Source organism: Falco cherrug, chromosome 4, assembly GCF_023634085.1.
Source record: "Falco cherrug isolate bFalChe1 chromosome 4, bFalChe1.pri, whole genome shotgun sequence".
In the NCBI taxonomy this organism is placed as follows: Eukaryota; Metazoa; Chordata; class Aves; order Falconiformes; family Falconidae; genus Falco; species Falco cherrug.
In genome coordinates, this window is record NC_073700.1 from 99811457 (window position 1) to 99836631 (window position 25175).

At 36.3% G+C, this 25175-nt stretch overlaps 1 protein-coding gene across 2 annotated transcripts in view; it reads left to right on the forward strand.

Moving 5' to 3' along the window:
* MRPL3 (mitochondrial ribosomal protein L3) overlaps nt 1-23712 on the forward strand; it is a 31145-nt gene extending 7433 nt beyond the window's left edge. The window contains exons 5-11 of one of the 2 annotated variants that reach the window (XM_055708203.1): nt 759-858; nt 2770-2830; nt 11471-11579; nt 13509-13586; nt 14893-14970; nt 21913-21963; nt 23110-23240. In XM_055708203.1, the coding sequence (XP_055564178.1) occupies nt 759-858; nt 2770-2830; nt 11471-11579; nt 13509-13586; nt 14893-14970; nt 21913-21924 (438 nt within the window). In that variant the 3' untranslated portion in view covers nt 21925-21963; nt 23110-23240. Of the gene's footprint in view, nt 1-758; nt 859-2769; nt 2831-11470; nt 11580-13508; nt 13587-14892; nt 14971-21912; nt 21964-23109 lie in introns of both variants that reach the window. The other variant, XM_055708202.1, reaches the window with a different exon arrangement.
* The last annotated feature ends 1463 nt before the right edge of the window (nt 23713-25175 follow it).

A 25175-nucleotide genomic window follows, 5' to 3' on the forward strand; every position in this document is an offset into this window, starting at 1 on the left:
TAGAATTCATTTGAAAAACAATCAGCTGCATTGCTTTTTTCCTGTGGCCACAGTTTTCCTGCATCAGTTTCCATTGCTTGGTATCATCTCAGTGGCCAGCTGTTCTATGAGTTGTCTTGTGAGCTGAGAGCAATTTTAAGTACTTCTGGTTTTGTCAGACTGCAAAAGAAGAGCCCTTCATTAATAGGTCAGCATTTTTTTGACACTGAGTGTACTTGGTATATCTTAAAAATACATGAATCGTAAATTATTCTTCATTTTTCTTTTTTTGTTCGGAGACTCTAGCTTGGTTTCTGTGGGAGGTTAAGCATTTCGAGAAGTTTTTGCAAGACTAGGCTTTATTTCTGTGGTTTTGTTAGTTAAATAAATTATATTTATGGTGGTGTGGAACTAAGTCGTTAGAAGCTTTGAAAAAGAGAAAATGCTTTTAAATTACTACAAAACTCCTTAAAAGCCATGAAAAGGCAGTAATATAGCTGATGTACATTCTAAATGATTGTTTTCTCTTTTCTGATCTTAGAAATTTCCATATGTCTCTTGTTTATGTGATGTAGCTGTAGGGTAAGTAGTTGACAGAAAATAAAATGCAGACACAGGAGTTTTAAATTGATTTTCTATAGAGTTAAAATGCTAGTCTCAGGATGAAAGTGTAGTATGATATATCTGTTTCTCTGAGTGGTGTTGACAGTTTGCAATCCCTTTCTGTGCTAGGTTAATCCTTGGGTATCCTTCTTTTTTATGGCTGCTCTTTGTTACAGGTATCAGAGGCTGCAATGGAAATTTTTAAAGAAGCTGGAGTACCACGGAAGCAGAAAGTTACAACATTTAACGTAACAGATGATGCCATAATTAAACCAGGTAATCTTTTTGAGCTACTGCATATTACATGTGTAATCATTTAACATCTGCTGCTTGTAGACCTAAACCAAGTTGACACGTGTATTTAGTTTTTGTTATGGAAATTGCTGAATTCTTAATTCATTGTCATTTACTACAAACATTTTTCTTAGGGAAAACTAGAAATTAGGCTTTACTTTCTAGGTGATGAGAAGTAGGATTTTTCCTTTTTCCTGGATGCTGTGTTTCCATTGATTAGAGAATGTCTGATCCGAACTAGCTAATATGAACATTGAGTTAAAAAAATACTTGTCTGTAACCTTGACTCACTTGTTGGGAATAAATAGGAATGCATTTACAAGAAGTTATCTGATTATCCTTATGAGAAGGGCACAGAATTTTGTGGCAATGTTTCTCAGGAGCCTAAAATAGAAGTTTGAGGTTTGTTTCTTCTTGCTGCATTCAGAAGTAGGACTGATGGCTATCATATATAGTGTTTTTTTCTGACAACTTTATATTTATAGTATATTATATGTATATATTTATATACAACATTATAATGTTCTCACTAAAAATTAGTTTTAGAAGTTTGGAGATTTAATGAAAAGTTTTATGTTTTTAAGGTTTACTAGCTGGTGTATTTAGGTTGCTTTCATTTTGTGCTTTTTGACAGTTGTAGGTATTTTCCCAAGAATTATGTAGCGTAGGAAATTCTAATACATATCTTTATTTACCTTTAAAGAAGGTTTTTGCAAGACCTTTTAAGACAGTGCAGTGACTGATTAAAATAAAATCTGACATGAAGAGGAAGTCTGGACTGATAAATGGAAGCAAAAGTTTGAGATAAAGCAGAATTGGAAGTTCTCAATAAACTGATTTTAATTGTGTGTATTTTGTACATAACACTTTTCATGTACATGATTTTTTGTCAGTTGACAGGCATCTTATCCTAGGTGTGTATAAATATAATATTAAATAATATGAGTATTTTTATGCTTGACACTTAGGAGAGTTTTACATCACTTCAGTTTGTGTTCATAGAAATTTGAAAACACAATGAAAATAGGTGTGGATATGAAGCAATTAAAATTTCTTTTTTTTAATTGTCTTAAAACAGGCTGGAAACTGTTAAACATGCTGCTGCATGCATCTCCAGATTAAAGTTAATTTATAATTAACTAAGTTATCAATTCAGGTGTTTTGTTGGGTGTTTTTTTAAAGCTGCTAATAAAAGAATATTGCACTCAGATGAAAAAAATGCTGACAACAAAATAAATTTTAATTAGAATTAAAATGTTGCTACTACAAGCACTTGGAATGAGTGTAATTGCAGTCAGGTGAGTGATATCACTGACCTACAGTAGCACTGCTTCTGTTAAAGGCTACTGTAATGGGCAGTTCCCCAGTGAATGAATCTGTACTTCTGCCACAGTCTTTTTAGTTTGGAAATACTGTGTCTTAACAAAGAGGAAGCATTGCAAAAATCTTTTTCTTGATTCCTAACCCCATTTTTTAATAGGAAGCATTTAGGGGTTTGTTTTTTTTTTAAAAAACCCTCCACCTTGTGAAGTGCTAGTAGTTATAAGTGGAACATGTTTTGTTTTCTTGCCAGGTTTGTTTATTGTGAGTCTTCACTAATTAAGCATTTTGGGCTTTGTCTCTTTTGGCGTCTGAAGTGCAGCATATCTGAGTAAAGTCCTGACCCCTCCTGGTCCTACTCATCTGAAACTGGGGTAGGAACTGAGAAATGTGCTTAAGTAGTAACTACAAAGCATCTGGTTTAGTTGGTGTTTATAAGGAAGAACAAATAATATGTGAATATAAAGTTTTGTTTCCTTCCCTGTGACTGTAATCTATGCTGGATGGTAATGACTGGATAGTGGTTTGAGGTTTTCAGCACTTGGCTGAACATGATCTCTTTTTCTTTTGAAGGTACTCCTTTGTATGCTGCTCACTTCCGCCCAGGGCAGTTCGTGGATGTTACTGCAAAAACGTAGGTTCCTAATGATGTAATGTGTATGGTTCATCTTCCAAATAGACTGGTTGAATTTTTTTCCCCCTCTACTTTGACTTGAACTCATGGTTTACAAAAGCAAGGGTAGCGGCAGGAAATACAAGTCCATTCAGCCATTGGGTCAAAAATATAAAATTATCTTTCTTTGCTGAGGCTTACTTTTGACTTTGAATATCGAAGGTCAACAAATAGTACTGTTAGAGCTATGGTGCTGATGTGTTGTCTGTCACACATACATGAGGTATTTAAGATGTGTGGATGTGGCAGTTAGGCACATGGTCTAGTGCTGGACTTGGCAGTGCTAGGTTAACAGTTGCACTCAATGATCTTAAAGGTCTTTTCCAACCTAAACAATTGTATGATTAGCATGGAAGGGCTTGATAGACAACTTGAGAAGAGGTCCTTTAGCTTAGCAGGGGTGAAGAGGTCTATAATGCTGCATCTGTGATATGTGAAAGTGGGGAATAATTGCATAAAGGCATCAGTTCCCAGAAAAACTGCTTAATTTTGATTTGGCAGAGAGAGATTTAACATGTGGACGAAAAGAAAAGCAAAAAGATTGTGAATACATTCAGCAGAACAACAGAGCTGTCAGATTCCGTTTTTGTTTTCTCTCGTGTTCCAGCTCATCTCCTTGCCAGCAATGGCTAATGATCTTTTACTTTAACGTGGGAGGAATGATTTCCTCTCAGACCACTGTGAATGCCAAATTAGAGCTCAAGTGGTAGAGGGTGTCAAAAGAAAAACTGGCATCATGCAGCAAAGATTAAGTCTTACCTCTTCTATTACGTCCATGATTTCTACTGAGAATTCCTAGCTCTGTATTTCAATGAAGTGTATTTTTGTTGTGTTGTGATACAAAGATAATGTTTTCCATTTGATGTTTTATTTTTTGTGTAATGAAGGTAATATCCAACTGGTCTTGTTGAAATGTCATCCATTGTAATTGTCTCACATATGTTTAATACTTAAAGATGTCTAATATTATTCACAGGGCTTTGTATATATGGGGAAACCAACCATATCAGTACAGCCAAGCTGTCAGTTCTAATACACATGTAAGGGCACCCTGTTGAGAAAGGAGGTAAAGGAGTTGACTGGAATGAATATTTTTCTCTGTCAAACTTCATTACGTAATACTCGGAGCTCGTATATTATTCATTCTGCTTCTCAATTGCATTCAGTGAACAGCCTATAAGAGGCAATAGCTTGTTTGCAAAGCAAAGCATAGTGTCATTAGGAATACACTCATTCCGTGTAGATTAAGTGCACTTTGTTAATGCAGAAAAGCTTTGCTTTCCTAGAAGGATTTCAAGAACTAGGAAAGGCGTTTTTTGGTAATGTAAAAGATACTGCTAAGCAGCCACAGGGTATTGATTTGTATCTTGCTATATGTATTTGAAAATACGAGCAAGCTAAAAATAGACTGGGTTCTTGGTCAAGTTCATGAACCCATCCTATCTTAATTCAGTATTTCTAATCTGTTTTCTCCAGATATTTTTATGATCCCATATCAGAAATTAGCCTTTTGTTTGTAGTGCTGATTTTGATAGCTTATTATATGCAATATTACTATACAGGTGAAGAAAAAATTCTTCAGCCAAAGAGAAAGATACATTTATATTTTTTTTATCGTGGGATTTCTGTCAATATGATTCTCTAATCATTCCATTCTTTCTGTATCTGGGGGGAGTTTAACCTTTTTCTATGACTTGCTTGCATGCTGATTTCTACTTTTAATGCTTCTTTCATCTTAATTTCCATGTTTCTGGAATGTTGCACTTACCACATTCCCTTAACTCTTGGGCAAGAATTAAGTTACTAGTTTTCCTTTGAGTCTTTTACTTTATTCCATGCAATTTCATCCAGTGTTGCTTTAAGTCAGGTACTTGGGCAGGGTTTGATTTTTCATTATTTTTCAGAATACTGTTTCTGTCATTCTTAGTTACAGTACTTGTAAGTACAGGTTTCACAATGTCATAAAAATAACCAAGAAATGCTTCAGTGAAGGGCAAAAAAAGTTTTCTTGGAAGTTATTATAGCATTGAGCTGTAGCATTTGGGCTATGCTGTGGGGGAAACATGAGAACATACTTAATGTTGGACTTGTGTTCTGAACCCCCCACAAGAGAAGCCGGCTTCTCCCTACTGAACAAAGAGGGAACCTGGGGAGGGTTCACAGGGTGAAATAAAGCCTTTGTACATTACTCTCTAAAGACCCATTTTCAAAAGTGGTGTAGGCACTTGAAAAATCCTGAGCTATAGGGGCATTTTGAAAAGGTACTTCAGGATATAATGCTGGGTTACAATAGGGAGCACAGTGTGAGTTCCTCTCCTTCCTCCCACAACTTCCATCTACCTGAATCAAATCATTATGGACATAAAAGGCAGTAATTCCTGGAAACTTGCTATCGCCGCTAATGAAGTTTTTAGATATACTTTTACATGAACATGTTCTTTACTTTTTTGTAATGGTCAGTAGTTTTGTTTTACTGGAGGAAACACTGAAGTGTGCAATGTTTGAAATCATATAGATGAAAATAGCAGTGTTATTGTTAATAGCACGATTAATTCTAATTATTCCTTTAAAAAGGTTCACCTCAATGGGGAGATAATATAGTGGAATATAAAGGATATTTTATTTTTTTACCAACTCCTAATGATTCCGATGAGCAAGATATCCTTCTGTATGCTTCCTTCTGCCAAGATGTAAATCAAAAATATGTTCCTTAAAATTGAGCAAGCTTTTCTTAGTTATCGTAGCATACTAAGTAACATACTTGCACTACATTTTGGAAGTCGTGGTTAAGCATCTTGATTTGGTTACCAAAGTGTAGTGTGTTTTTTTATGACTGCTTTTAAACTTCCCTTGCAAATGTTTTTGTCTTTTGAAATGTTTTGATCCATCTGTACCTCTGAAGAGAAACACTTTCACAAAAACAAGAAGGTTCAGTTAAAGATGCGTGCAGTTTGTTTTTATTTGAAGTCTCGTAATTTGTTCAGCACAGTATGAGTAGCTTTTAAAGCACTGACAGTAGGCAGTGCGTCTGCATGCTGTCAATCTTCTTCTTTAGTGCTGAATTTTTTTCTTAATGCTTATTTTCAGCAATTTAAAAGCTCAATCCCAAAGTTTTATAGCAGTCTTTAATGACAAGACTTTTCCTTGGTGCTTCAGAGGCATCTTTCAAAAACATGTAAAGGCTTGGTGCCTTTTTTAGGGACAGCAATAAACTTCAGAATTCCTGTGGGCTGATGGTCTGGTTTTACCCTGATATGCTTTGGGCTAAAATACATATCACGGTCCACAAACACTTCTCACGGGCTGCACTTCTGTCACTTCTTTAAGCCAACATAGTAGAGGCTGCTGCCCAAAGGGGAGGTGGTGCTTGCTCCTACAGAGCTCCCATTGACCTTCTGTCACTGGTACTGGCATCCTGAGTTGCATGAAGGACAAGATCAGTGTGAGAAATCTGTATTCTTCACTAGGTTAGTTTTCAGCTGAATCAGTTGCATGTCCCAGCTTGTTGATCAGCTGAGTGAGCTTCTGCACTAGTACAAAGATGACCAAAACATGAGGATGGGGAGAGGTGGGACTGTGCCTTACAGTGGTAGCCCAATGCTGTATGGACGTGGAGGTGTAAAAATACCCTCCTTTTTCTGCCACTTCATGACCTGTTTCATCAACATTTCAGGAAACCTTTGGAACATCAGAAGTTTTGTCATTCCAAAGAAAAAGCCAACAGTAGTTTTATTTGAAATGTGCCAGAATTAAGTGGTGATTATGGTGTGTTTATGGGGTTTTTTTAAGCTTTGCTAGGTTAACAGTGTAATCTGAGCCCGAAAGTATGCTCTATGATTGTCTGAATTATTTGACTAAGTAGTTGGGAATCCTTTTCCTCTGCGGCATCTAATTAATTGTCTTTTAAATTATCTAAGTTTGAAGAGTTAGCAGCAAACTAAATTGTTGTTTAATTAGAGTGCTTTATTCCAGTAACTTTCTAAATGAAAGCTGGCTCATTAGGTACTGGCATTTTACTTGTATCAAACCTGGAAAATGAGGTTTTGCACAAAATTAGGTGGTTAACCTGAACAGTTGCTTTCCTGCAGGTGAGACTAGAACAACTGTAATTAAGCTATATTTTTAATTCTAAAGAAGTATTATTTTCCTTTCATTTAACATTTGTGTATCTTAGTTTTGCATATCATCATTGCTGCCTGTGATTCCTTTCTGGGACTCAGGTAATCATGCTTCAGCAAAGCAAAGTTCAGTGACTAAATTCATTTATGGAATAACAGTGGCATTAGGCGTATCATACCTAATAAAGATAGGTCTTGTGCATGGGTTTTTGTTCAGTTATGGTGTTTATTGTTACTGTTGTCAGAACAAAAATATATAGTCTTTAAGTCAAGCCAAGATGACAGGTAAAAGATATATTAGCAAGAAATTACAACAGTGTTAAGTAGGATGACAGATGTTCTACTTCAGTGTACATTCTTGATTATCACATCTCAGATACTGCACACAACTTGATTCTTTCAGAATGGAATGTAGATATTAATTCTGTTTAATTATTAGATGGTTCTGGATTAAGATCCCACTTTGACAAACCATGCATGTTGTTCAAAAATATCTGAAGTTGTCAGTACTTATGCCTATTGAGAGATTTGGAGTTATACCACTTCTGATGCATGTTTGAGTTTGTTCTAAATTAGAATTGTATTGTGTTTCTTTTTAAATATTTCACAGATTGTAATGAGCTAGATGTGGTGGGATGTCAGTAGTTAGGACTTTTTTGGGGGAAATAAGGGATTCCTTTGATGCATTCTTAAATGAAATGGTGATGCAGATCATCATAAGAAAATAACTTCAGGAGAGGTACATGCTTGGTTGGTATCTTTTATACATATGTTGACTAATAAATTAAATAGAATTATGTATATATAGTATACATGAAACAGTATGTATCGCATATTTAATAACAATATGTTTTAAACTTTTGATTTGGCTAGCTCACACTAATTTAATGTTATGAAATATTTGTTGGAAATGAGCTCACAAGACTTTTTAAGTAATAGAAGATCCCATGTTCTTTGAGGGGATTTTTTGTCTTTCATTCATTTTTGCAAAATACTGTTTTAGGTTTAGTTTCAATTATTAGTTTTCTTGTATTTTATTGGTGATAACTTGCTAAATGCATTCACACCTAGTGAATTTTAAGAAGATCAAAGAAATCAATTAAACAATTTGAAATTAATAAGTGATACTATTAGCTGACATCTGGCATCTGTTCAGAAGTCAACAAGAAAATATCCTTACATTTATTTGTGATTTTTTGGAAAAAATAAAATAGTTTAAAAAACTGCAAACTGTATCAATCCTTCTCAGATTTTCTATAATATTTTTTTAACAGTATGCATCTAAGTTCTCTTCCTTGCTTATATGAGTATTGATTTCAAAAGGACTTTGCTTTTCATACAATTGGAAGAATATAAAAATTGTTGCATTAAAAATACAGGTAAATTTTGAGTCATGGAAAATGTAGTCCTTATATTTGTTTTTTCGCATGTAGTACAGAAATTCACCACTTGCCTGAGCCCAGAGATCACAGTCACATCAAGGTGGACTTAGGCTGGAAAAACAGTATTCTTCTGGAACGAATGAGCTATAGTGGCTGGGCTACTAAGAACATAGTTGAACAGTCCTGCTTTCTAAATTTGCTTTAAAGATCTTAGTAGTTCCTTAATTTATTTTAAATTTTACATTTTATTTACATAACCCTTTAGTTTTTATTCTGGTTCCAGCTTTATTTCACATAGAGCATGAGTCTAGGAAGAAATATACACTACCTCAGTAACTGTTTTTCATCTTGACATGTGTTTAAAGGACATTATAAACTGTTTATTAAAAAAATCAAAAACTCCAAAATGAAAGAAAACTATAGCTTTTTATTTAATTAATAACAACTTGTTTTTATTTTCAATCATGATGATGGCGGTGTCATGTTGAATAGAAAATGTTCAAAAAATCAAAAAATAAAGTGTGTGTGTAGGTAATTCAGAGATTTCAGTCAGTTTTTCACAATTAAAAAATGTAACTATTCTAAAACATTATCATTGAACTAATATGACAAAAGAACCTTGGTAGATAGTAAAGCATTATTACCTTATGAAATATTCTGATTTCATCATTGAGATATCTTTCCTTGACTTGAGCCACAGTATTTCAGATGTTGGAGATTTGTTTTCATATTCCAGATCAACAGATGCGTAAGAATGTTCAGGTTTACCAGAGTGTTCTTTTTTCAGTCTGGCCACACTTGCTGTGAATTTGCTAAGACTTCAATATTGTAAAGTACAAGTCTTTCTTCACAGAAAATGTGTAGTTGGAAAGACCGAGTAGAAGATGAGCATAGTCTGTTACATAAGACATTAAACACTAGCAATTATATCATGTGACATAATTGCTTCTTGCTGAAAATACCTGATAGCATTTGATGAAGTAAACATTTTTTCAAAAAGTATCTCTTACAGTTAACTCTTTCTTATATTTTTACATTTTATTAAAAAGTACAGTTTACCGTACTCTAAATTGTTCATGTCTAAAAACGAACAATCTGGATGAAATATTGAAGTGGTTTCATTACATCGGCGATTTATGCTTCTTGATGAAAGTTGATAGTAGTTTTCTTTTGAAATGATAGCTTTTGATGGTTGTATGGTTTTCTCTGAATGCAAGTACATTTCTTCAGCTAAAGAATCAATCAATTCCCCAATCTGCTTGCTCTAGCTATCTGCATGACTGTTGTTGTGCAGCCCACTTGCAGTTGGGTTTGGAGAGTTTGCTAATTCCATCTTCCAGCTAGAGATGCCGGCAGCAGTCTACTTGGAAACATGGCCAGTAATAGATAGTTCCAAAGGAAAAAAACAGCATTTTGGCAGAGCAGATAAGAGTTTTTGTGTAGCTTAGTTTCTGCTATGTATTTTAAAGTTATTAATTCCCTAGCAATCTGCAGACATAGAAAAACAAATTTTGAGCCTTTCTTAAAGTGTATTTTTCAAACTGTTTTTCACAATTATCTCTGTTTGTTACTGCAGGCTTTTAAAATAAGCTGATTCATGAGAAACTGGTGTAACAAAACATTGCATCCTTTAGATTTCTGTCCTGTGTTCCTGATTCCAGGTAGCCCAGGTCCTCCCTCCTGCAGATGCCATCAGCTCTGTCCCATAGCCCTGACCCTCTCCATATCCCCAGGTTTCACCACTGTCAGCTGGCCTGGAAGGACTCTTGCTGGTGGCAACCACTTGCATGACTGGCTAACTGGCAAGCCAAAGGAACATGTCACCAATTGAATCACATTTTAGCATTTCCTCAGGACTTTTGATTTCAAACAATTACATATCTGTCTTCTGTACCAGATTTAACTGGAGTTGACCACTGGGTTCTGAGCAGGTAGACGTACACCCTGGTTGTTCTAGTCTTGTTTCCTTACAGTTCTGTGGCTTTAGTGAGTCTTGCTGTTTGTGGCTGGTTTTGACTGTAGTTTGACTTGCTGTAGGCCAGCAATCAGTGGAGAATATAGAAGAGGAAAGAATCCAGGTTTTGTTTTCCACATTTGTATATTTTTCTGTAGTTTTTAATGGTAATGCTTTTCTTATCAGGGGAGTCAGCAAAATTTAGTCCATATATACAGCTGTGCGCATACTCATACCCAGTTTTATTTTCCTGTGTTTGACTGGAAGGTTCTAATGCTTGAAGTAATAGGACCGTGACATTGCAAAGTACATTAGCAGGGAAAGGATTTCTGTAAACTGGAGGAAAAGGATCATCTTGTTAAATTAATTAAATAATCAGGCAGCCATAAACCCTGTGGTCAGACTTTTTCTTTTGGAAAGAGACAATGCTGGCTTAAACACAAGCTTTAATCAGCTTTTCTTTTGTGCCGTGGTGAGGGAGTTTTTCCTGTCAAGTCTGTCCCTGCAGTAAACAGAGAACTCCAAAGCCAGTAACATTATCATGTGCCTCAAAGATTAAGGCATGGACCCTGAAAATATGTTTTATTTGTTATTGTGGTTTAGACCTTATTTGTCAGATGAGTACCAATCAAAAGAGTTGTGTTTTCACTACATAGCAAACTGTTTAAGAGATTAGTTTGGAAAATAAATGTTTCTTCATTTATTTTTATACTAGTCTAAGCAGCCGTCTTTTCCCTCTCATGATGCTTATGTCCTGTCCTTAAGTTTTGGTATGTGTTATTACGTAGTTGCTTTTTATTTGTGGTTTTTTGGTTGGTTTTTTTGTTTATTCCGGTGTCCCCTTGCCAAAAGCTTCATTACAGTACCATGTATTGAGGACCTTCGTAACAAGGAGCATTTTATGTTAGTGTTTTTGCCTATTTCGCTATCTTCTAGTGCTTCTTATTCTGTAAAGCAGTCTTTAAGTATTGCACTAGAATATGTTTATGGTATAAAATACAGATTTTTTTAAAATGTGTGTAGTCTTCTGTCTGCTGAGCTTTGCTAAAGGTAAAAAGATCATGAGCCTGATTTAAATTACTGGTTATTGCTAGAAACCTTAAGTCCAACTAACCCCGATTTGTTTCTTAATTATTTTTCTTTTCAGAATTGGTAAAGGATTTCAAGGTGTCATGAAGAGGTGGGGATTTAAAGGTCAGCCTGCAAGCCATGGCCAGACAAAGACTCACAGACGTCCTGGAGCAATATCTACCAATGTGAGGGTTCCTATTTCCTGTTTAAACATTCTTCAGTATTTTGAGAACTGCTTACTAAAAGTGAACGATTTCACAATAGTTAGCTGTTAGTATATACTCGGTGGTAGCAGTGAATCCCAGCTGTTTCAAGGAGGTTCAGAAACCTGTATAATAAACAACGCAGATAGCTGTTCTCTTATGCCTTGATTATAAGTGAGCAAACATATTGTAACTGAGCAAATTGTGGTATTTTGTGATATAGCTGAGAGAACTAGTCTTCATGCTTCAAAGAGTTCTGTGCATCTTTTATCACAGCTTTTATAGATTGGAAAGGATTTAGCTGTTATTTTATACTGCAAATATTGTACTATTCTTTGGAACCTTATTTGCTTTTATCACCTTGTCTGGATGCATAGCTGCTTAATGAACTCTTTTGATTCACAGAATAGTTTGTTGCCTTCTAAGAATTTTTAAGCAGATTACAGAGTCATATTTTTAAGTTTCAAACTGTAAATAATATTAGTTTAAAAGCTGTTTGGAACAGATTAATTTAAAGCTTGTCCCTATAAAGACTGCACAATATTTAGGCTGAACTAAGAGGGATTTTTGCAAACTAGCTTCATTGTACAGAATTAAGACCAACTGATTCACGGTACTGAACCTGAATTGTCTGTAATTTTCTTAGAGAAATTAAAAGAAAAATTGAAAAAGGATTATAAAAAGCAAAAAGGCACCAGGCAATGAAGTTAGAGTAATTGAGAATGTAAAAACATACAGTACTGATTTACAGTCCTTCATTTCAGCTGGAAAATGAATTTTACACCTGGCACTATTTTCTCTGAAGACTGAAAAATATAAACGTTTAAATGTACAACACTTTTTTATTTATTTTTTTGTTAGCAGATTGTATTCATTACAAAATAACCCCTCTTCAAATTAGAATTTCATAAGAAGTGATGCTGGATGTAATTTCACAAAGTATATAGAATGGGAAATAGTATTGGAAATGGGTATCATGAAAAGGAGACAAAGTGAAAGGATGCAATAGGGGAAAAAAAATGTCTTGACTTTTATTTTCCAGTCCAGTGTTGACCACCTCAGATATTTTTTTGTAATCCTGCATTGTCTATTACAGAATCCTGTCACTAGAACTTAATTGCAGATGATTTCCTGAAATTCTGACTTTCGTATGATTAAAAAACCTGAAAAACCACCAAACCAAAACATTATTAATGCATGACAGATTGGTGCAGGAAGCTGACACAAATGCCTTGATTATACTGTAGAACCGAAAATTATTGCTCTTACTCCTGCCTTTTCTTTTCCACCTTTGTTCTCCAGGTTATACCCAGCCAAACAAAAATGGAATACCAAAACTAAGCAATAGCAAGGAATGTAATTAAAAATTCAGTTCTCAAAAATACATGCTTTAAAAAATCTGGTTTATATCAGTATAAATGACATGGATTAAGGAGAGGGAAGAAGCTACAGTATTATCTTCGTTTTGGGAGCCTTCCTGGGCAGGACTGCTCTGGAGTGCTATGGTAGCATCCACAATTTAAGCAAGTTTCCATTTGCTACAGTCTTGTGAGGTGGATGAGTCTTGTGTTGACAGAGCTTTTAGGAAAAAAACTTTTCTTGACTTTTACGACATGAAAACATGGGATGAGTGCAGATTTTGCTCTGAATCTATACACATTAAGTATTAAGCAAAGCTAGAATCCGTTTGTTGATATGACAGTATGTATAGCAATTTTATGATTGAGGGCAGGTATTTCAGGTAACATGTAGAGTAATACCTAATCTCTAGCAGGAGGTATTTAAAATACTAATCAATATTAGATATTTTCAACATTGGAAATACCAGCATATTTTCTTCGGTACTTCTCTTGAGTTTGTAAGTTTACCTCTTGCAGTTACATTAATTTTATTGTCCCTGGTTTTGTCTAGAAAGCTGCTAAAGTTTATCGTGGAAAGAAAATGCCTGGTAAAATGGGCAATATCTATAGGACATCTTTTGGATTAAAGGTGAGTTTGGAGTATACTGGAATGTGTATGAGGGGGTTGCATTGCCAAGCAATAGATTTAGCCATTGTGTTGGTGTACTGTCTGTCATTTCTATTAGAATCCAGAGCATCTTGAAGTAAGCAAGTGGAAAGACAAGAGCAGCAAATGTGTACTCCTGTCTTCTTGTGGGTTACAAATAAGTTATCTGAACTCCCTTTGCATCTGTGTACCCTGGGAACTGGGTTTCCAGGGGATACTTCCACATCTGATGTGTTTTTCACTGTATCCCTTGACTTCTGCCTTTGGAATGGGAAACAGTCAGGCTTCTGGTGACCTTCAGTTAATGTTAGTGCCCAGATATAGGGCAAGGGGCAATGGGCACAAACTGAAAGCCAGAAAGTTCCATCTGAATATGAGGAAAAACTTTTTTACCTTGAGGACCACAGAGCACTGGAACAGGCTACCCAGAGAGGTTGTGGAGTCTCCTTCTGTGGAGACATTCAGAACCCGCCTGGACGTGACTCTGTGCAACCTGCTCTAGGAGAACCTGCTTTGGCAGGGGCTTGGACTGGATGATCTTCAGAGGTCCCTTCCAACCCTGACCATTCTGTGATGTTTTCATACCTATTCCACTTGTTTCAAACCCAACCCAAGCCTGAGTTGTTTGAAGTTCTAACCTTATCATGGTCCTTCACTTCCATGTGCAAAAAGGGGATTATAGTTTCTGTCCAGGTTCTGATGTGCACACAGCTGCAGCAGTTCCTCTGCTATTACAGCTACTACTCTGTGTCTCTAAAGGCAACCTCTGCAGTTTGCACAAAAAGTGTATTAGCTTCTAGTTTGCCAAAAAAAAAAAAAAAAAGTGGTGCTGCTGCTGTCTGCCAACTGAAATTAATTTCTTGAAACAAAAAACATGTGTGTTCAGTTGAGCACCTCATAGAATTAAGAAACAAATGGGCACAGTAAGATTTTCATGAGCATATTTGGTTTAATTTGTCAGGTGTTAGGTTTTTCAACAGCTGTTGCTTTTAGAGGGAAAGGCTTTGGAGCTTTGGTTGGTGTTACACTGAACAAAGAGCTGCCTTACCAAACATAGCCTGATCACAAGCCCTTTAGAACTGTTTAGTAGTCTCCGTGTTAGAAAGCTCTGCGCTCGGAGTGGCACGTCACTGAATTTTGTGGCAAGTTTATGCCTGTGCAGAACATTCTTCTTGCCCAGAGTACCACCTCCAATTAATCAGTTTGTACTTTGCTGGACTGTTGTTTGTAAAGCTGGGAATAGTCTTTAATATGAGCTCAGTGTCTGGGTTTTTTTTCTGTCTTCTAGGTGTGGAGGATCAACACAAAACATGATATTATTTATGTAAATGGGTCTGTTCCAGGTCACACAAATTGTCTGGTGAAGGTATGTTTACTAGTTTCAACTTAGTGGTATTAGTGACTCCTAAGCTCTCTACAATGCAATCTTCATTTCTTCAGAGTCCCATCTTGTACTATTGAATTAAAGGATGGTAGGATCAGTTATGTAAAAGGGTGATTAATAGGGGCAGTGGGTCACCAGCTTCCTTGAAATGGCTCATTTTTAGCTTTGCACTGGGGTTGTGCACCCATGTAGCATATAATAAACCAACACAGTCACTGTAACCCTGTTACAGGACCCTCAGAGCTGGGTCTATCCCTTTTAACACTAACCTGAGTCAACAGCACGGTGGTGAGATTTCCAGAACGTTATTTAAGGGCTGTATTCGTGAACAGAAATGCACAACAGGCACTGCTTTAAAGGTTATTCAAAGTATTCCCATAACAGTAGCAGTTACCTTTCTAAGGAGCAGGAGAGGTACAGGAGACAGCTGGAGTTCACAATAGTGATACAAGTTCCCTTTGCAACAAGTATAAATGTGTCAGTGTTATTTTCTGTGGCAGTCTACAGAATTAATTTCAAATTTTATGGAGATTGTTTCAGCGTTGTCTATGAAAAACTGAAACAATGAAGAGTCTGATATGTGTTCTTGTGAATAATCTGCATCAAAGCAAGGAAAGTACTCTTAAGGATTTTCGAAATAGATTTTTCTTTCTAATTAGGTATGTTTACACAACTGCAAGTGCAAATTTTGTTGGTCATATACCTATGTATCTGATATATAGCTTAAAATTCTCGGTATTGTAGGGATTTAAACGATCCAGTTCTTGAAAAGTTACAGAGATCAAGTTCAGATTTTTCAACTAGTTTATTCACGCTTTTGTCATATTTTACTATGGGCACCCAGTTTCTGTTACGTGTTTTCTAGTTGTGGAGCAGAACTCCACAGTTACTGGGCATTAAATAAAGCAACCCTAGCTTTTGAGTAGGTGTTTTACACACAGAAAAATGAAGTTTATTGTTGTGTTTCTCTCACTGGAAATATCGCCTTTTTTTCCGAGTGAGGTATCTTTAAACTGCTGTGATTGTAATGTCCAGCCCAAGCCTGGAAAATACATCCTGCATTTCTCACCCAAGACAGTGAAAATTGGTTAACAGATGTCCAGGAGAAATAGTTCTCAGGATAACTGCTGCAAAATAACTTGGCATGACATCAGTGACACAGACGTAAGACTGTAGTTTGACTGGGTTTTCATCCTTGTATTGGACTGAATGCCCTTTTCAACTGTGTTCTAAGAATTTTTTATAATCCTGAGCCATGAACCTGGTTGCTATATGTTAGTCTGAGGTTTAAAAATGACATCCTATGACAAATGCACAATTAAATGACAACGTATGTATGCAAGCAGCATCATGTAGCTGAATAAAAGAGTAACATTTGACGCCCAGACTTCATTCTTTGATCTTAATGGTGCTCATAAGCAAGAGCTAATTGTTGCAAGAGATGTTACATCTTGTTCTCCTAGTCATGCGTTAAAATCCACACTTATATCATTCAGTGGCAGCTACATGTGCACATCTCTGTCTTATCTGCAAGGATACAACGTTTTATGAAGCCATTGAGACTCTGAATACAATACTTATTTCTACCAGCTCATAATAGCTAGACTCAGTAAATTAATTTTTTGATTTCTGGTTTTAAGTGAGTTAAGAAAAGAAACATTTTTTAAACACCTGTAATATAAACTGTTTTTAAAAGCAAAGCCGTGTGTGTTAATACCACACATTCTTACATACACCATGAATATCTCATTTAAACAAGTCAATGCCCCCTTGCTTATCAGACACTGCTCAGTTACACTTGGAGGAGAAACTACTGCAAGTGTTATGTGCTTTCTCTCGTGACTGGGTCACTTCCACCTTTTTCTTCCACTTTTTCTTTCTCTTTACTCAGGCATTACTTTTGCCTAGGAAAGCATCCTCCTTAACACCTTGGATTTACTGTTTTGTTCTGAAAGCAGTCCTGCTATTAGCTTAAAAAAATTCTTAGGCAGCAGTACTGTCAACAGCCTTATTAACAGGAGACTGCTGGACCAAGCTATTTGAGCATACTGCAGGAAAACAACCGTTTTGACATCTGTGATGTGAAGAGGATAGTGGACTTTGATTGCCATGGCAGTCTGCTGCATACCATTTTAAGTGCTTGCCATGTCCAGGAGTGATTTCTGTTCAGTTGATTTGTCATGGGTGATGGTTGGAACTTTATCCTAAGTTCAAAAGTTAAAATGTCTCCCTTGGTGGTTTGTTGTTTTTTTTTTTTAAAGTAAACTTAATGCACCAGTATTAACTAAGTGGCACAAGGCATTTTTCTGACTGCTTTATTAATCCTTGTACATGACTTCTACAAGATACAGAATCTGTATTAATTGTATTCATAAGTCAGCTATATTTGAAAATGTTTCAAGTCATAGTTATCTACAGTTTAGAAGTCCAGGTATCTTCAAGTATGCATTTTGGTATACCCATTTTAGAGTTGTGGGTAATTTCATTAATGAGGGTTGAGGATCCATGGGAAGAATGAGGGATTTCATCCCTTCAAGCTGTTTGATTAACATAATATAGTATTTGAAAGATCTTGACCAAAGTGCTCAAGACTCCAATTTTCATGGCTTTTTAGTAATAAATAACACTGAGATGAAGGCACAGTGGTAGGTATTACTATTATGAAATAGGTTTTTTTTTAAATTGCCTCCACTCACATATTTGGTGATTGGAGGGAGTATGTAGTCAGCAACAGTTCATTCCAGCTCCATAAACTGATAAATCCATTCTGTTTTGTTTCCTTCCATAAGCTACATGAATTACATATATTAATTAGATTTTTTTCCCTTATATTTCCAAATACATGTCCGAAGAGGAGAAAGCTTTAGTTAAAAAAGCATGCAAAGCAATACTATTTAGCATGTATTTTCTAATTTCTGGTTTTTCTTTCTGTTTAATCTTGCTGCACTCACCTGTTGTGGTTTTAGCTTGTGTCTTATGCCTTTGTTCCAGGGTGTTTTCTTGTTTGCATATAGACTTTGACTTTCTATACATTGTTGTATATTTGTTTGTATCTGTAGCTGGGGGGAGAAATTGGGATATTAGCATTCATAATTACTGTTCATTCCACTAAATACCTGCCTATAATTAGGTAGGACTAATGTCTAGGGAATTTGGATCCATCTGGTTTTGAGCTCAAAAACTGGAATATTGCATAATGCTTTTCCTTGTGTGTCTGTAAGAGGAAGGCATTTGTGCTCAGTACCCACTCTGTTGCCTGGTAGCCATTAAAACCACAGTACTCCTTAAAGCAATTTTTTTTTTTTTGTATGTTCTTTATTTTTGGAAACTTAGTGCATCAGCACTGTATCAAGACAGAGGTGACACCCTTAATTTTTCAAGTTTCATTTTCAGTAGAATAAAAGTGCAGAATACTGCGTTTGCTGGATTCCTGGTTTAATTAGAAATCAGTTTTCATTTGTTATGGCACGCTGAAGCATGCATGTAAATAACTGACATAAGTAATGTTTCTAGCCAACTGGAAAACTAATCAGAAAGCTTACTTTAGCATGGATTTCTTTCTCAATGACAAGGTCTAATAAAATTAAGAAACTTTAACAGTGTGCTAGAATATATGGAATATTTCTGTTACAAGAGTAACATCACAGAGTAAGCATTTGTAGATTAGTGTTTTGTGCCTATCGAGGCAGCCTACCTCAGGTAATACCTGTTTCTCTTGATGTATCTTCTTAGGTCACAGGGCCTATAGTTACCGTCTGTGGTGTTGATCCTCTAGAAAAAAAAGCTAATAGTTTTTTCTTTTGGAAGCTTATGGCTCTCAATTTCTCTCTGAAATGTATTACCAAAAAGTTACCTCTTCTGGTATTCAAGAGAGAAGCCCAAGACTAATACCCTGTTTAAGTAGATGCTTTGTAATGGAGGGGATACTGTAATATAGTGTATTATAATTCAGGATGTTATAGTTTGTCTTTGATAATGTTTTATACCTGTCCTAATTTTAAAGCATCTGGTTTTCTTAGGACATTCAATGTTGATCACTTTGAATATATCACTTGTGGTGAAAGCAGAAATTCCGGCCAGTCCTGTAACCCATAGGAATTACTTAGCGAGTTAGATACTGAACTGGCCTTTTTGTATGCTGGAATTGAATTAAACTTGGTGTACACAGTTGCTTTAGCATTCTGCTTGAGCTAATAAACAACTTCTCAGTTTTCACCTACTGCTGCTTTTTTTTTTTGGGGGGGGGGGGGGGGGGTTGGGGGGGAGGCAGCGCCAGGGCTGAAGTCCATAGTGGTTTGCATCCTACTTACTTTGTATCACACTTGCCAGTATTGCTGTCTCTGTTTCTAGCAGCTGATACCAAGCTGGATGAGCTGTGCTCAAATTGAGGACATGCAAGCATAGTGTGATGCTTTCATACTTTGGCCCCCATGATAGAATTGAGTGAAGGTGGTTTTTTAGTTTTAAGACAAAATAAGGCTGGTCAGAAATGGATACAGTTCTTGGATTAAATTTTTTGTCTAGCTTCAAAAATAGCAGAGAAGCTGAGCTAGGTAATATATGACACCTGTGGTGATTATTTCTAATATTCTGTATATTTAAGCACATTTTACTGTTCAGCAAACAACTTGCATTCTTTGCTGTGGTTGCTAACAGCCTGAAGCCCCATTAAACTACAGATGTGAGTTGTGACTTAAGCATCAAGTTTTAATGCCTTGTTTAAGGCCATATTAAGTATTTTGTGGTGATAGATTTCTGAATTTGTATTTGTTTATACTATCTGTTATGCAGTGAATATATGGGACAGGCATATGTGCAATTTATTAGTCTGCAAAACCTTTATGACTGTTTTAAAGATCTAGTGACAAAATCCCAGCTAGCTCTGATTTCAGCTTTCGCTGGTAACTTTGTTAATAAAAAACTTCACAGAGAATATACTGTAGTTTATATACAATATATACCATCTATCTATAGTACAGTGTACTGTAACATATAGTGGTAATAGTACAGAAGTTGAGCAAGCCAAGTGATTAGGTTAGATTGAGTCATGCAGTGAATGCTTTTATGGATTGTAATAACAAGTTGGGCTTTCAGCCCGATTCCTTCTGTGGATGAGAGCTAAATTCACTGGATTTTCTAACACGGCATTAAAACTTACTCTTTTATTAGGGATGTTCTCAGAAGGTTATTGGGAGAGCAGGAAGAGCTGTGCTGGGTCGCATGTACTTCTTGTCTGTGTATGTGCTTATACAGACAAGTGTAACTGCTGCTGCTACCATTTAACCCTTTATAATACCCTGAAATTATTGTGCAGGAATCTGAGGTAGTACATACAGGAAGCCTTTGGGTATGGTGCTGCCCATACCCAAAGTAAATGTAAAGGAAATAATTTGGTAATTTTTTAAAGTTGCTGATCAGTAAAGGTAAATGTAAAGGAAATCATTCGGTAATTTTTTTAAGTTGCTGATCAGTACTTTCAGATGTAAAATGAAATTGAGTTCTTCCCTTTGAGAGGAGTAATAATAGTATCTGTTTTAACTTTTGAAGCTTAGAATGGAGAAAGAGTATGGTCATTCAGTTTGTTAGGGATGCTCTAAGATGGTGCTTCAGGAGTAGAACTTAAATTATGTTTGAAAGCCATGAATGTGGAAGAAAATGGAAGAGCAGCAGTAATTTTCATCAGTCAAAAGAACTGTTTCAGTTATGCCAGTCAAGAAAAAGCATATCAGAAGGAAATCATTTTAATATCAGATGTGGCTTGTGCTGCTGGGATCTGTCAAGCATCTGAAGATTTTGGAAGGGGTGAAATGAAATAGTATTGTACTCCTCTGAGAACAACAATGGTCTGTTGAAAATGTTTCGTAAGAATCTTAAAAGTACTTCAAGATTTCTCCTTATCACACAAGAGGCACTATCTGCAAAATGCCACCTGACATTAATATGTAAAATACAATGTTAAGGTGGCACAGAAATTTTGCATTTATTTAGATAAACTAATGCAGGACTAAGATTAGACTGTTGGGTTTGCCTTCAGTTAAGGGCAACTCATAAACCCTGTTGATAAGTTGTTGTAAGAAAAGATGGGGGGTGGGGGACAACATGGCCATTTAAATTCCTTTCATTTTCTAGATGTTCAAAACTGCCTGTATGTAACAGCAAATATTATTTCATGGTGAGAATAATCCAGAATAACAAAGCATTTTAATAAGATACGTATGAAAGTTATAAGTTATCAGAAATAAATAATTTATTCTAATCTTCCTAATATTATGGTAAGTCGTGTAGAGACCATGGGGGTTTTTACTGTTGATGAAGCAGGCTTGTGATGTGTAATAGGATTAGGGAGTAAAAGAGAAAGGGGCAAGGCAAATAATAGGTAACTGGTGAAGTTAATTAAAACCTGTTTTCATATGGTAAAAGAAACAGTGGCAGCGTAATGGAAGGGGAGGATGACTTCTCAGCTTCAGCAGTTCAGATGGTACCGTTGAAGCTGTGTTTCCTCTGAACCCACTGCTGGTGGAACTGTTGCAGCAGAGGTCTTTGGATGTGGACCTCAGCCTCGTCTATTCCATGTAGATACACAATGTAAATTGCTGTCTGCCAGGAGTACAGGTGCTTTGGTAGCTACACATGGCAGTTTACAAGTGAATAGAGAACACTTTTCATAGGGAAGTGTCTGACAGAAGAGGAATGGTCAGCTTGAAAAGCTGTAGCCATCCTAACCAGTGCAACATGTAGAGCCCTTCACCCCTCAATTCTTAGAAAAAAAGTTTTATTTTGTTTATCCAGCCTGTGCTTAGAAAACTGTTGGAACTTCCTCAGGGAAAAAAAAAACTAAAACCAAACAAACCAACAAAAAACTAGAACCAAAACAGTTCTTCAGAAGCTGAAGTAAGTCAGATTTATTGTGCATTTCATCTGCAGGAATCATCCTAGACTTTGGGAAAGGCTCAAGTAACCGCATATATGAATCTGGTAAATATAGTGCTGTCAGAACAGAAATTTCAGTGGGCATAAAATTGTTTTATTTAATTTCTGGCATAAATCACGGTTGTCCTATGTGAGGTTTTTGTCCAACCAAGTAAGAGCAAGCTTCTGGTTCTTTAAAAGGCCACCATAAAAATAAGAGGAAGAGCTTGTCTTCTCTATATTTTGTCTAATCTATTTGTACTTTTTTTCTTTTTAATCCACTTGAGTATAGTGGATGAAAGGGATTATTACAGCTGAGGAGGAAGATCATATGTAATAATTTAAAAATGAAGAAGTTAATTTTAAATAAAATTTCATCACTTGGGAATTTGTAGCCTTTTTTCTTCAGAGATACCAGCTATCTACTGCAGACAAACTGCTTTTTGCTGATAATTCTAGCTACTAATTTTCTTCAGAGATTGGAGTTTCAGGGGGCTAGATTTTAAATCTTTCCATATGTAGAGAGGTCAGTGAAGGAAAGTAATTTCCCTGTGGCACTACAGTTCTTGGAAATAACTCGTGTTTGACAAACTTGGGTACTGATTCCTAGATGAAGAATTTTAGATGCTTAATTGCAGTCACTGAATAGCTCTGCGGTAGGCAGAAGGACTGAATACAGCACATGCACATGTCTTTGCAAACTTAGTTGCCATAATTAGTTTGTATCATAAATGCAAAAGCATGTCTTGGTTGTTGAAGGGGTGATTATACCAATTTACCTTGGTATGTCATGTGGGAAAGTGCTGTGGGATATAAACAAAGTTTAAACAAGCCATACTTACATGTCTTTTAATAACATTTTAAAATATTGAGCAATGAATTAATGAGAGTAGGTTGGTTTTGATTCTCTCACAGTACTGATAAACCTATCATACAAGTGATAAATTCTCCTTTTTTGTTTTGTTTTGCTGTTTTGTTAAAAACTCCTTAGTGACGGGTACAAAATGTTAAATTCAGTAGCTGGGGTTGATGTTAAAGTAACTGGTGATACACCTGGGATTCTTCACATATACAAGTGTAATGTGATAATGGAATGCTGTTGGGGTTTTTTTCTTACGCATGCAAAGTGATTTCTTTAATTTCTAGTGTATCACTGTCTGAATGTCTTCTGTGAGACTTATTAACCCTACCCTTCCCCCTCCTGCTTTCTAGGTCAAAGATAGCAGATTGCCTACTTACAAAGACTGCAATACAAACCCTCCATTCCCTACGTTTTTTGCTGATGGAGATGAAAAACTACCAGAAGACCTGTATGATGAGGAGGTTTTCCAGTTCACAGACCCATCTGTCACATATGCATAATGTTCTTCACAGCTTCAAAAACACACAATTTTGTTATTTTCACAAACTTTGCAATGTTGTATAAAAATAAACCTATGAATTGCAGTCTTGCCAACTGACTTGAACACTTCAGATATTGCCATTTTGGTCAGGTAATAAGATTTACCGCTGTCAGTTTCAAACCTGTATTTACAGCAGCAGGTGAGGCCGAGGGACAACTTGTGAAGCACGCCAGATAGTTTGTCTTCAGTGATCCTCTGTCCTCTGCCTCGGGCTGTGAAAACTTAGACATTTCTGAAAAACTTGTTTTGAAGGTGGTTCCATTTAATTTTCTAAATGCTACCAAACTCTGTTTTTCTTTTGTGGAAAGTATTCTGTCCAACTCTGAGCAATCAAAAAAGCTTCCAAATCTGCTTCTGGGGGGATCCATGAAGAATAATCCAAAATAAAACAAGAAAATGCTCTGTAGCAGCATGAGCTTGTTTTGTTTCCTTCTTTTCACCAGAGCTCTTTCTCTCCTTTTGCTTTAGTGTTCTGTTGAGTTTAATGTGGCATATACACAACAAATTTTCTAGAGGGAAGATGATACCAACCACTGCCTTCAGAGGAGTTCTGGCAGCATGTACAGTGAGGGGGTGTTTGGATGGGGAATGTTCAGTAACAAAGCGGCACTAAGACTGCAGTGGCCACCTGTTTGTCGCCTTCATTGACAACTTGTTCTGAACTTCACAAAGGATCCCTTGCATGCTCTCTGGAGAAATATCTCCACATCTACACTTGTCTCCGTATTAGATTTGTATGCTGTTACAGGAGAGCTATTATAAAGAGAACAGGCCAAATGTGAAGGATTTGTCTTTATGATAGTGCTCGTTACCTTCTACCTCGCCTTTCAATGACAGCTGGAATCAATATGCTCCATTTATTTTTCATCTTACATGTTTTACTATTTAAAAGTCTGATCTTTTGAACACTGTAAATCCTCTCACATGCAGAAGCAAGTAGCTGCGTAACTGTCAGGGCCTCTGAGCACACACTTACAAGCCCTGCAGTAGTTCAAGAATTTGCATATACTAACCTACCATTAATACTGTGACAGTGCTGTCTGCTCATCTTTGCAGTTTCATCACAAGACATCAAATATCTACAGTAAATACAAGATTTCTAAAGACCTTGTTAATACTATCCAGTTTGAAAGGTGATGTCCTTGTCATGATGGTATGTCAGTTACTGAAAATATTTTGACTTTTTTTTTTTTGGTAATAGCTTCAAGAAACCACATGCCATCTTAAAGAGGCTGTACTGTCTACTACTGGCTTATAGGAGACCAGGAGACATCTTTAGAGACTGTGGTATAGAAATGTGAACTGGTAAATATCTACATGGTAGAGTATCCTCTTAGCTGGATTCAGTTGAGTTAAAAATGCAATTGAAATGAGTGCATCAGAATGCTGGAGAACAGCACCATCTTCATGCTTCCCCTTCAGTAACACAGGCTCTGCAAGTGCAGACATCACGCACAGCAGGTGTGGTGCAAAAAGCCTATACACGTAGCAAATAACCCAGTGGGGTGTCGGGTTTTGACCATGATACTTTAAAAGTTATAGCATTTCCATTTTTTTTTTGCCCTTGAACATATTTAAAGCAGGGTGTGCACAGGTGTGTAGCTTGCTGTTCTTGGGCTGGCTTATGGAATAATTCTGGCACCCATAAGTTTTCCTTGAGAAGCTTTGCTGTTATTTTTTATTTTATTTTTTTAATTTAATTTGTAATGGTACAGGACTATGACTGAGGTGATCACATGGAGAGATGCTTTCTCCTACATGTTTTCTCAGCCGGAGGTTGCGAGACTGTGGGATCCTCACCTGTAAGTTGTTATATTCTGGGTTTGCTTTCAGTACATGCCTTGGAAAGCACCAAGAATCAAATGTGAGTTCAAA